At 39.2% G+C, this 13,165-nt stretch overlaps 1 protein-coding gene across 1 annotated transcript; it reads right to left on the reverse strand.

The window, feature by feature from the left end:
• Window positions 1-7,885: 7,885 nt before the first annotated feature.
• On the reverse strand, window positions 7,886-12,722 carry LOC122990955 (charged multivesicular body protein 1b-like). Its single transcript, XM_044364535.1, has 8 exons — window positions 12,487-12,722; window positions 12,079-12,176; window positions 11,822-11,968; window positions 10,725-10,793; window positions 10,506-10,613; window positions 10,327-10,370; window positions 9,879-9,951; window positions 7,886-8,790 (listed from the first exon to the last, which is right to left on the reverse strand). The coding sequence occupies exons 1-8, from the start codon at window positions 12,500-12,502 to the stop codon at window positions 8,743-8,745; spliced, it is 603 nt and encodes a 200-aa protein (XP_044220470.1). The 5' UTR covers window positions 12,503-12,722; the 3' UTR covers window positions 7,886-8,742.
• Between the last annotated feature and the right edge of the window lie 443 nt (window positions 12,723-13,165).

Here is a 13,165-nt window from a genome sequence, read left to right on the forward strand (position 1 = left end):
AGCTTCGTGAGCGTTGCAGAGTGATTGACAGGCAGTAAAGGGAGAGAAATTTGACCCTGAAGTCATTTGTTTCCAATCATGTGAAATGGCATCCTGAAACAGGAGAGAAGCTCGGCAGAGAGTCGGGACGTGTAAATATACTCTGCCTTCATTAGATTAACATACATGGCACACACACACACACACACACACACCACATAAACACGCATACGTCAGTTATCTCCTAATAATAGCTGCCATGCACACGGCTCACAAGCACTCAGCTGCGCGCACACACACACACACACACACACACACACACACACACACAACCCTTTGCGCATTCAGCTTCATTCCCTCCAGTCTGGCTCTCATTTTTGACTCTGTGAGTCTCTTGTGAAGGTTTTCGCTGGATGCTATTTTCTCTGCAAACTCAATAAAAGCTGGTTATTTATCAGGTCAGATTATGGGACGTGACTGAGCTCAGCTGTAAAGTTGAAAGTGAAACCAGCTGTGGCTGAAATTGAATTACACTGAGTGAGTAATGTGAAAAGCTAGGGCAGTTTAACAGTTATTAAGCGCTCCTCCGCTGCCCTATCAAGCAGGCATATGCAGCTCCGTCAAACTATGTTTGGCCTTCGGGAGAGTGAAAGTCCTCCTCTCCTCTCGCTCGTCAAGAGATCCTGTGTTGTCTGCTGCTGGAAACATCAAAAAGTTCATCATAAATACGGGCCAAGACTCTGAGATCCTCCTCAGTTGTGATCACAAGTCTCACAGCATTAGATCACAGGGGCGATGACAGAATCAGGAGCCTCTGTGGATCTGCATGTTGCTTTGTATGTGTGTGTGTGTGTGTGTGTGTGTGTGTTGCTTGCGTTAAGTCCACAAGTGTGTGTAGAGAGGGGTCACTGGGGCATTGCATAGGCATGTGCTCCCTGACAGGCCCCTGTCGTACAGGAGCAGAGGTTAGATGAGAGTAGGACAAACAGCTTTAACATGTGGCCTGGCACCTGGTGTGTGTGTGTGTGTGTGTGCGTGTGTGCGTGTGTGCGTGCGTGCGTGTGTATGTGTGTATGTGTATGTGTGTGTGTGTGTGTGTGTTTTTGAGTGCTCCATCTGGGCCTCACACTGATGCGATTCATCATTGAAAGTGTTAATGACCCAAACAAATCTTGCGCTTTCCCTCACACCTCACCTTTTTATTTTCACCTTTCCTCCCTCACTCTGTGTTCATGAATTACAGGCATGTCTCTGATCTGTGTAATAGATTCAAACAAAACACTACCATCCTACATTTGTGGAAAGTTATCAATGTCTTTAAGAACAATTTGGAGGTTTTTCAATGTTATGTTACTTTATCCTTCTACCTCATTACATTTCATGGGGAAATACTGCCCCTTTTACTCCATTATATTTATTTCACAGCCATAGTGACTGGTTTCTTTTCAGATTAAGATGCACTGGATCAATAATAAACTACCCAAAAGTACATAAAGTAGTTAAAAACATCCACAGCAACCATATTAAAGTTATGTTTTCACTGGCAGGATACATTCAGGATAATAAATGCTTTTACTTTTCATAGCGGTTCTATGAAAACCACGTATCTCCAAAACATCAGGTTTCCAACACATTCAATTGTTTTCAGCTGTGTGACGATGCGTTTTTAGCTAGTCCAGTGGGTTTTTAAATGGTTTATTTATCTTAAGAAGGAGGAGGATTTTATGAATCCATTAAGGAAGTTTTCCTAAATAATTTCACATCAAATATTGAGAAACTTGTTTTTCTTTGCACAGCAAAACTGCTACACTTTAAGTATGCTTTATTTACCTCTGTACTTTTAGAGTATATCTACATTGTGGTATTGCTACTCTTACTTACACATGATCTGAATACTTCTTCCACCACTGTTTGACACTTATAGTTATGTGTTAATTTGCAGATTAAATTGCTATTATTTTAAAACATATAATAAGCATATAAAATCTGATGCATTATTATACAATTAATTAAAGCACTAAACATTACTCAAAATATTTAAAAACCTCAATGAGTTACAGAATTTAAATGATATTTACATGTTAACTCATGGATAATTCATGATCTGATAATATATATAATAATATAGGGATGCAATTAACGATTATTTTTATTATCAGTTAATCTGCTGATTATTTACTTTTAAATAAAATTAATCATGTCAGAAAATAGTGAAAAATGTCCATTACAATTTCCCAGAGTCAAAGGTGATGTCTTCATATGTTCTGTTTTGTTCAACCAACAGTCCAAAACCCAGATATTTAGTTTACCATTATGTATGACATAGAAAAGCATAAAATCACCACATTTGAGAAGCTGGAACAAACTAACATTTAGCATTTTTGCTTAAAAAATTGCTAAAATGATTATTCAATAAACGTTGCAGCTCTATCATAATATAACATTTACACGGGCCTTTGTGACTGTATAATGAGTACTTTTATTCTTACATGACTATAGTCATATAAGACTATAGTCTTACTTCTAGTAAGATGTAACTGTTATCAGTTACATACTCCTCCTTGCAATTTGGTAAGTAATTGGGTCATTCCTCAGAAACTGTTCAGATTGAACCTTGGAATTCTAAGATTTTTGATCATAACCAAACGTAGAATTTTGTATTTTATAATATGAAGAATATGTTAGACCTGCAATAAAACATATTTTTCAAGCTCAGGCACTAATTCTTTTTTTTTATTAATTAATTTTACACTAAAGCCTTTGACACGGTGGAAAGATTCAAAGTAATATGGTCGAAATTCTCTCTGGTCAAAGCTAACACCACACTTAGCATGCAGCTAAATGACAATATCATGTTTTATACAAATACATTTTGAAAATTTTAATTAAAAAATTGTTTTCGCTTTTTTTTTTGAGTGATGGGGTGGATATGCTATGCTTGACAGAGAGGGTTTTGAAAGAAAAATCTACCAAAAAATGTTCTAAAAGAAAATCAAAACTCACCAACATTTGAATTTTTCTTCTTCTAACTCTGAAATGATGTCATTTCCTCTTAGTGATGTCACTTAAAGGAACAGTACAGTATTTTGGTGCAGAAATACATTAGTGTGACGGGGCAGAACATGAAACTTATGGACATACATAAATCCTGCTATTTTAACTAAAATATGTATATTTTTTTATTTGATAAACACATTTCCAATCAAGAGGGAAGCTTTTATGCTCCTAAAAACATAGAAGTCAGAGATTTATGCAATATTTATTGAGTGTTACCAAATGACTATAGTTAAACAGAAAATTTTTTTTTAAATGTAATTTTATTTTACTTCGTGTTAATAGGTTCACTTAAATTAGTGTCTTCAGCCACTGAAAACAATATTGACAGTATTATAATGGACCCAAACTTAACAGTTTTCATGGAATGACTCAATTACTTGTAATTTTACTCGGTGGTATTGCTTCTGTTACTTAAGTAAAGGATCTACCGGTGCCATACTAACTTGAGAATTGTAGTGTTGTATATATGTGCCTGTATTTCAGCATTGCCATCTCACAATGAGCATGTTTTACCATGGCCATGGTTCATGTAATTTAATTACTTTACCCTTTCTTGTTCAGTCATGTGTTTTGTCATCAATGGAGCTGTGTGTCTGAGCACAGGGTGGCTGGAAAAGGGCTGTCAGCACTCAGCTTATGACCAACAAACACAACGCACACTCTGACCCAGCCTGTCCATCATGAGGGGCCATTCCTCCCCCTAAAAGAGAGTGTGTGTGCTAATTCCTTCCTCCGTCTGATAGACCAAAGGGGGATCCCACAGGTGCACGTGTATGTGTGTATGTATGTGTATGTGTGAGAGAGAGAAAGAGAGAGGCGCTCTCTGGCATTGGTTTTATTTAATACAAACCTATAAATCAACCCTTTTGGAACAAGAGATGTGAGATATTCTTTTTCTCTTTCCCCCTATCTCTGACAGAGGGATAGATCGTTCTTACCTCTTTTTGCTTCCTGTGTATGACAGGTTATCACTCCTGGGACAGATACATAGAGAGGGGAGAGTAAGAAAAGAGATGAAGAGTGATTGAGTGTGAATGATGCTCCGTGGCTGATGTATCGGATGGCAGACGAGGGGATGGGGTGAGGGTACAGAGTGGAGAGAAAAGAATGATTTAGCGCTGGCCTGTACTCTCCTCTCCTCTTATCCCTGCCCCGCTTCTTTCATGTCTCAACCCAGGGTCGACCCGCCTGCTGCCCCAGATGGTGCTGTCTGTCTGGGCTGCCCTCTACAGGATGTGCCCCTCTCACCCCCACAACTATAGACCTATACTTGCCTAATTGATTTCAGGGGGGAAGGCCCTGTCTCTCTCCTGTTTCACACACACACACACACACACAGACAGCTTGCCAACAGCTAGTGCCCCCAGTGCACACACACATACACGCGGCTGGCGCTGTGCGCTGTCAACGCTAATTCAATTTGAGACGCGGGAGTGTGACTAACTGCAGACCTGCAGAGTGTTTTACCATATGCACCACACACACACACACTCCAAACAAATCACTATACACACTCACACAGCTCTGTCATATACATTGGTATAATAATAATGTACTTCCAGAGGCATCCTATTAATAGATCTCCTCTCTTCCTGTTTCCCTCGTTGTCAAAAGACAATCATCTTGTCAACAACTACAGAAACATCTTCCACTTCATCTTCACTGCCTAACCCAGAATTAACTTACACAACCAGCCAAGTGAGACATACAGTAGTTCCAGCACGTTAAATCTGAAATAACTAGGTTAAGGTTTGCCTCTCCCTTGGTTTTAATACTAGATGCAACCATGAATGTTTTAACTATGATTATTTCTAAGTTAGATTGCATTTCTGTGTATTTTTAAGCAAAATAAAACAATATATCATATAAGTTAAAAATCATATTCATACTCAAGACTTGAAATTTTGGTTAGCAGCAAGAACCATGCAAGATATTAACAAGATTACGTCATTAGTTTAGCATCATAACCCAAAGTATTGGACGCTCATTTTGACCTGATGATGGCGCTAGATGAAAAATTAAGGGATTATCAAAGCTTTTACAGTTCACCCTGAGGGTAACATGAATGTCTGTGCCAAATTTGGCTAAAGAGAGCACTGTAGAGCAAGGAAGAAGCATGAGCTGTTTTTACAGTTTTGCAGCACATGGGGTAAATGAGAGCCCTAATTTGTTTGATTTAGCCTGAGGCAACCGTTCTCTAGGTGAAATAACGATAATGCAATAAAGGAAATGTGCTTCACATGCTGTACTGCTCTCATATTCTGATGCAGTGCAGACACAAAGACTGGCAGACAGCCTCAATAAAGAGTAAAAGACAAGGCTACATGTCCATGTTCACGGGTTGTTTCATTGTAAGAGATATCGGAGTGGGTGATGGGGTGAGGTGAGGGTCAAGTGGAGGGGGGGTTAACAGGGTGAGGAGAGGGGTGGCAGGATCAGGTGTGTGTTTGTGTGTGACAGAGGTTCTGAGGGTGTGAGCAGGAGATTGGTTAAATCTTAATGAAGCGTGCTCTGGAGAACAGGGATGGATAGGGCCAGCTGTACTGGCGCGTGTATGTGTGTGTGTGTATGTGCATGAGACAGTAAAACTGATTAAAAGCAGCGTTAACACATCTGACAGGAAGCGATGGTCAAGAGGTGAGTGGAAACTGGGGAAAGCCTTGAGCTGGAACGATTAGACACACACTCATAAGCAGCAACAGCAGCATATGGAGACTGGGGAAAGCCCTGGGCAGCAGCGATTGGTCACACATGCCCATCGATATCCGAGTAGAACCAATCAGCTCGGCTTCCTGTGTTTGACCTGACCCTTCACGCGTAGTAATTGAATATTTCTTCTGAGGGGAAGAAAGAAGACAAGGAGAGGAGAGGAGAGGAGGAAAAAAAGAGCATGTGCTACCTCATTGTCTGAAACTTTTCCATCTCAAACGCCACAGATTATCAGTCTCTTTACTTTCCACACTCACATCTGATGAAACACAAAATAACATAAAAAAGGGGGCGAAACTTAAACTTAAAATGTATACTACAAACAATATAAAACACAAAAACATACAATATGATAAATATATGTGCTATATATAACTGTTTCCAGAAGTGTTTTCTCTTTTACAGAATATCAGTTTTATCCTTCAATATAATATAAATATTCATCATCAGGAGTTTTGTGAACCTTTAGTGAGTAATGCTACATTTTAGAGGTCTGTAATTTCCTAATAATTTCTTCAAGCTTCCTGTTAATGAAGTTTCCTGGAAAGGACTATACAATTTAGTCCTGATTTTAGGGAAAATAGGAATTTCCTTTAAAGAACTGCTCCATTTAAACACAAGTAAATATTATTCCATTTACAGTATATTATATGGTACATATATATATATATATATTATATAGTAGGCTACATATAATATATTATTCTTCATATATGTTGAATTGTTCGCTTGCCTGTAGACAAATTTCATATTTCTGCATGTAGACCGGACCTGCTGTGCACTGACTAAAAGACAGTTTAAGTTCATTTGAAATGAACAATGTACCAGTTGAACACTGTCTCCATTTCCTCACAATTGTTAGTTATTTCTAATAAACTTTTTGGAAATTATTCAGAAATTACTGATCTGTAAATGGAGTTATCTTCAGTTTCATTCTTGAGATTGAAAATGGGCTCTATCTGTATGTGTCACTCATGGCTAACTGTCTGGACATATTCTATATGTGTGTGTGTGAATCTTGTAGCGGTCAAACCAATCTCTCTTGTTGCAATCAGTGATTTTTTAAAATTTCACTGAACCAGCGTGCGTGTGGTTGTGAGCAGCTCTCCCCCCTACGCAGAGGCAGATAGGTCGCCACAGGGACAGGACCACCTGCCCACTGGATCCCTGCCTGTCTGCAAGTACCCCTCCACTAGGAACCAGGACAAGGAGGTGTTGACAGCACTGGAGGGGAGAGTCACTAGGTATCAACACCTTACACACACAAACACACATACACACACACATATATATACAAACACAGGTTTCCCCAGAGTGGCGTTCGTACAGGAGCTGCCTCCTCTCTGGCACATCTGGAGGAAGCATTCCTGCACATATGTTGAGATGCACACGGTGGAGAGAAAAATACGCCATGACAGACTCTCCCGGCTTTAATTATACTTAAAGAGAAGGGATGGCCTCTGAAGGCTAAAAATAGATTTAAAGCAAAAACTTACAAAATAGATTTTGTGGTTCCTCTGACAACGGAGGGACATGGCATTTTAATTTCAGGTGATCTAACTCATGGCAGAAATGACTGACAGCTGTTGGATCACTGGGGTGAGTGGCAAATGGGAGGTGCTTTTAGGATAACTCCAACGAAGCACATTTGTGCTCAAACTCGCCGCAGACAACTCACTCATCAAAGTGTCTGGTAATGGGCAAAATGGAGGCTCGCGTCAGTTCGGGGGCACTGATGATGATTGTGAATGTAGTTGAGTGTGTACTGATGATAATTAGGAAGGACACAAAAAGGGTCAGAGGTGGTTGAGTGTCACTCTGGAAGACTCTCATCAGCTACGGGGCTGCGGGTGTGTTCATGTATAGATATTTGTGTCTGCTTAGACAGCACCTGTAATGGCTCCCAGCTGAGTTTCGCCTCCCCCCTGGGATATGGTGAACTATGTGTGTGTGTGTAATGAGGCACTGGCATGCGAGCGGCAGAAGGCCGCTTCCTCTACAGGTGACACCTTTGACCTCTCATCTGTTCCCTGTTGGAGGAGAGGAGGAGGAGGGGTATGATGGAAAAAGGAGAGGCATGTGGATGTGTATGCTTCACCCATGATCCAGCTATAAGATGACAAAGAATGTGACAAGCAAAACATGTTAAAAACTCTTTTAATGACTTTCTGTCTTTGCATATACAGTACAGTGAGCCTGTAACTGTTTATAATAAATCCCTCAAGCAGTGGTGAGCCACTATGGCAAGAGTGGTTACTGCTGCATGAAATAAAATAAAAAAAACTAACTAAAAATAATGTAGCATTCTTTGAAGCATACTCAACGGTTAACATTTACAGTGAGCCCTCTTTTTGAGAAAATATAATGTAACAAGGCAACAATACTAGAGGTCCCGTCATCCTCCGTCATGCAGGTAAGACACAAAACAGTGACAGTACAAGCATGCTCTTAGCAATATCCAGTCAGTCAGTCAGTCAATAAATAAATAAACAAACAAATAAATACACAAATAAATAAATAACTATATTGCTCTTTAATACATATAATTATTTTGGAATGAGGTATTAGCTGTTAGACTCTAACAGCTGTTTTTTCTCAACAATTTGCCCAAGAAATGTTGCAGCTTTTGGGAAATTGCCCACGAAGAACCACTTTAAAATAAAGAGGCATGCCAACACAGTAATGTCCGGATGCTGAGATAATAAATAATCACAATACATGTTAAATAAAAATGTGCAAATGAATCTTATTAAAGAAGGATTTAAGGTGATGCGGTTATTACCAGGACTGTTTTCTCCTCTCTTACAACAGTCTCTTTCAGTTATAAAACAGCTTCTTTATTATTCAGAGAAGAGGACAAACCTGGAACACAGAGTTTGCAGTCGCATGGCGTCTTTTGCGTTTATTTTCCATTTTTTTCTTTCACTCTTTTCACTGCCAGTCTCTTCCTTGTCCCTTGTTCTTCTCCCTCCTCATGAATATTTCTTTCTTGCATCATTATGACACCTGGTCTCGCAATCTGGACAGCCTCTGGGAGAGCTCATCCTGATAACAACACAACACACAAGAAAGGTAAATTAGTACAGACAACTAAGAGTGAAATATGTGATGTTATTGAGAGGAACTTTCAAGAGAAGCTGTGATGACAATGACAATAAAAACCCAAATGATCTTTCTTTCATTTTAGTATTAGTGGCTAAAAAAAAGGCATAAATCACAGAAAACCCGTCAAGGTTTTGTCAGGTAAAAACAAAAACAACACATGCACACATAAGATGCGACATACATTCCTGTCAATGGTTTCTCACTATTCCAATGATCTACAGGTGGTTGTAATGCACCTGGAAACTCAGCAATGCAGCAGTAAAGATGGAGAAGACTGCAAACTAGTAAACATGGATACAGGATTTAAAATACTTTGTTAGTGTTTCGTGAGGAAGGAAATGCACTCAGCACTTTTGATAGACCTAAAAGATAAACACAATGCGTTTTGGTGAGTAAAACTCAAAGTAACCATAACTTTTTTTTGTTTACATATAAACTCCACATGGCACCTTTAAACTGATACTGATGATGAGTATTGCTCAACCTCTGTAAGCTTGACAATCGTCAGCAAAATGTCCCTCAGAAACAGCAGCTGTTGTGGTCAGCTTGAATTGTTTTGGTTAAAAAGGATTCCAATGGTGAGTTTTCACAGTGGAAAAAGGATCAAAACACTGGAACAACTCAAACACTTCCTGCCACATAATCCACTTTCCCACTGTCTATCTGTATGGTCAGTATGTTCCAAACAGTTATTGTTTTGAGGAAATAAGGCTAAATACACTGCTTCTGTGTCACACTATTGTCCTTGATGGAGTTGGGAGTGGAATCTACTGGAATCTATTGTTCCAGACATAATCCAAATGGATGACAGCAGCTCTTTGAAACTACACACCTTTAACAGCCACCTTTAAATCCTAAAGGAGGAGTGTTGATACTCAAAAGACAGATCTTCAGTGGTGTCCTAATTTAAATTACAGCAGTAGGGGACACTGAGTCGTGTACACATTAAAGGTAATGTGTGAATTCTGTTCTGTGGTGTAAAACAGCATAAAATAGCAATAGGATGATGATCAGACAGTGAGTTTCACCTGTTCAGTTGATGCCACAGATGAAGCAAGTGAGGTTGTCTGGCCTGAAGGAAGCTCCAGGTTAAGATCCAACCTAAAAAAGAAAGCACAGGAATTGTTTTACCATAATTTCTGCTTGGCTGCAAAGAAAATCAACAAATGGAGCTTCTTCACAAACAGAGGATTAATTCTAATGGGCTTTTTACATTAAAAGACATCCTTGTAAACAGTGAAAGAAGTGCATTCCTAGATTTTTAAATGAAAGTCATTTAAATAAAGCTTTTTGTACAATTTATTTTGCATTATTGTTGTTCTGAAGTTCTGTTTTAACTAATAATTAATGGAGGAAAAACATACTTCACTGCATTTATGTTTCCCCTCCATTAATGTTTTTGCTGTTGTCATTTATTCATTTATTATTCATGTTTTCAAATTGTTACAAATTGTTGGAGATATGGGCTGTACTCACCCTGCTTCATCTGCCATCTCACGCAACAGCATATCCACTTCATTCTGAAGCCAAACAAGCAAACAAAAAAAAATGTGTTGAGAGTAATATGTGAATTGTTACTGGCGTATACCTGCCATCATAAACAGCAACAGGAACACAGAAGGTTTCCCTGGTTGTGAGACAACAGTGCTTTGTACCTGAGGTGTTGTCAGAGTGGTGGTGTTGCCCATTGTGTCTTCCATCTGAGCTGTCTGCACGTCAAGAGTTTCAAACTGATTTTCAAACTTGTCCATTAATGCAGAGATCTACAGAGAAAAGATGGGCACAGAAATTAAACTTTTTCTTAATTCTGTGTTGAGATTGATTTGTGTACGTGTGTGTGTGTCTGTGCTCATGTATACGGGATAACTTTTTACCTTCTCCAGGTTCATGCTTTTCAGTGTAGCATCCATAGACTTGACCACTCCAGACATGGATTTAGATACCTGGGCAAGAAACACATAAACATAGAACTATTAAAGCCTTCTGCAGGTTCCTCACTTTCTAACAGTCTAATTTGATGTGATTGAAAACAGGATTGGGGTATTTTAGTTCAGACAGTTGGCTGGCTGTGGACAAGGCAAAGCCTCATGTGTTGTTTCCTCATATTTCCACTAGGTGTCACTTTTACCTTTTCAACCAGATCATTTGTCACAGCCTCTCATATTTGTGTGTAGATGTGTAGATGTTCCTTTTTAGAAATTAAGAATTTAGTCATCACAAATCTACGTATAGCCCACCAGGTTATGATTATGAGAGGGGTTTATTATAAAGGCTGTTTTATTAGGCAGCAGCATTAAAACAACACACACAGGTTATAAGTAGTGTTTTTCCAGCTATACTATCACACTCTGCTACCATTTCTACAAACACAATTATATGAAATCATGTAATACTTATTATGATTCTAGGCTAAAGCAATTTAAAAGAGGCTGTCACTCTCATAAGAGTGAGAAGCTAATGGTGTACAGTCTGTAGAACATATAATGACAGTTTCTTTAATTGGTGGCTTTTTGTTTGCATGTCTGCGAGCCTTTTTCACACACTCAGACTGTCTCTGTCTCCTTTGTGTAGGGCTTCTGACAGCATGAATCTAAAAGTGATAGAGCACATTTAAAAGACTTAATATGCTGAAATGGTTGCAAACTGTAGCTCATCACGACCCACAATATGGGAAATGTGGAAATGATACTTAGAAAACTACATGCACAGTAAAGATCTGTTAAGTTTGAACACCACTGTCTACTACAGTAGTGTAACATTTATACCAGTATAGATACTATCAAATAAAAGCCATGTTTTTAACCACAGCAGAGGCTTAAAATGAGCTGACAATATGTTGAAAGGTGGATGTGTGGCTGCATTAGGTAGGTAAGGTTATAAGTCTTCACCAGTCTCCACTGGTTGTCATGTTTGTGCTGTAACATCAGAAAAAAGGCATGTCTTCTACAAACCATTAACCTGCTATCCTGACCTGGTTCATAGTCACAGCAGTCTGGACTCTGGATGCCACAGCATCCACACGGGCACTCATCCTCAAGAAGTTAATGGACTGGTTCTTCTGACGGATGGCATTCTCTGCATGAATCCTGCTTGCCTCCATATTACCTTTCTGGATAGCCTGCAGAAACAGAGGAAACAGGAGTTCATACACATACAAGCTAGCTGTTCTGAAACCCAGCTTGTTCCTGGATCCTCATTTCTGGTAAATCCGCGATTTAACAAGCCCACCTGCTTCACTTTGGCTTTTTCTGCCTTTTCCTCTTTGTCACACTTCTTGGAGTTGCGCTGTAGCTCCTTGGCAGCAAACTTGAGGTTGAACAAGTGCTCTGTAGGGGTCGTCAAGGGATGGGAAATTGAGAATATATTACCCGGCTAATTCCACCTAACCCAGTTATAATAACGTCACATACGACAAACAAGTGAAAATTCAACCAAAGTGCCATATAATTAGTAAAGCTAACAGCTAAACTAATACTACTACTAAAGCTAAACTGCCATTCTGTTCGCCCATCATAGAGTGACTGGGCAAAACATGCAGGGGACTGCACCAAACCCAGTTGATATTTGGCTCACTACTGCTACTGCTAGCTAACTGTATCTAACGTTATGTGTATTAGACTTCACAGGAAAGGATACTGTCCATGTTCGACATGGTGAAAGTCTCTTTCTAAGACAAATACTCGGTCTGGTTAAGTGTAGAAACAGAGTAGCATCCAGCCAGTCGCTTATTTCCCACAGTTGTTTTGATTTCTTCAGGCTACATCCGCAACTGTAGTGAAGCGAGATGCTTCACTTGTGCCTACTTCCGGTTTTGCTCAGAGTGGTGGAGTGGGGTTTATGTCGCAGTTAGAAAGATTGTCTTTTTTTCCTGTGGCAGAGCCTTTGTAATTTATCCAGGCATAGATTTGTGTAAACAGTTAAAAGCGTTTTGAGAAAGAATTGCTTCTGTGTGGCGTAGACGGAAATTTCCCTCATAATGGAGCTGTTTTTATATCATAAACGTAACTATTATTACCTTGTGTTAGCCCTACTGGCTAACAGAAGGGCTAACAGTTTGTTGTTGAACTCAAACAGTAGTACGGTACTTTAATCGAAAATGTGAAGAACAGAAAAGCTACAAAGACTTTCAGCATTTTATAGGAAGTACATTTTATGTGAACTCTAAATGGACTCACAATGAAATGACTTTGGACTCCTCTGGCTTGCCTTTTACTGCTTTACTGTTTTACTGTTTTGACAACTGACAATACCTCTGTGTTGTAAATAAAGAAAGTTTTGGAAGAAACAACACCAACATAAAAGAAAGAAAGAAAAC

Source organism: Thunnus albacares, chromosome 10 (assembly GCF_914725855.1).
Source record: "Thunnus albacares chromosome 10, fThuAlb1.1, whole genome shotgun sequence".
NCBI classification, from domain to species: domain Eukaryota; kingdom Metazoa; phylum Chordata; class Actinopteri; order Scombriformes; family Scombridae; genus Thunnus; species Thunnus albacares.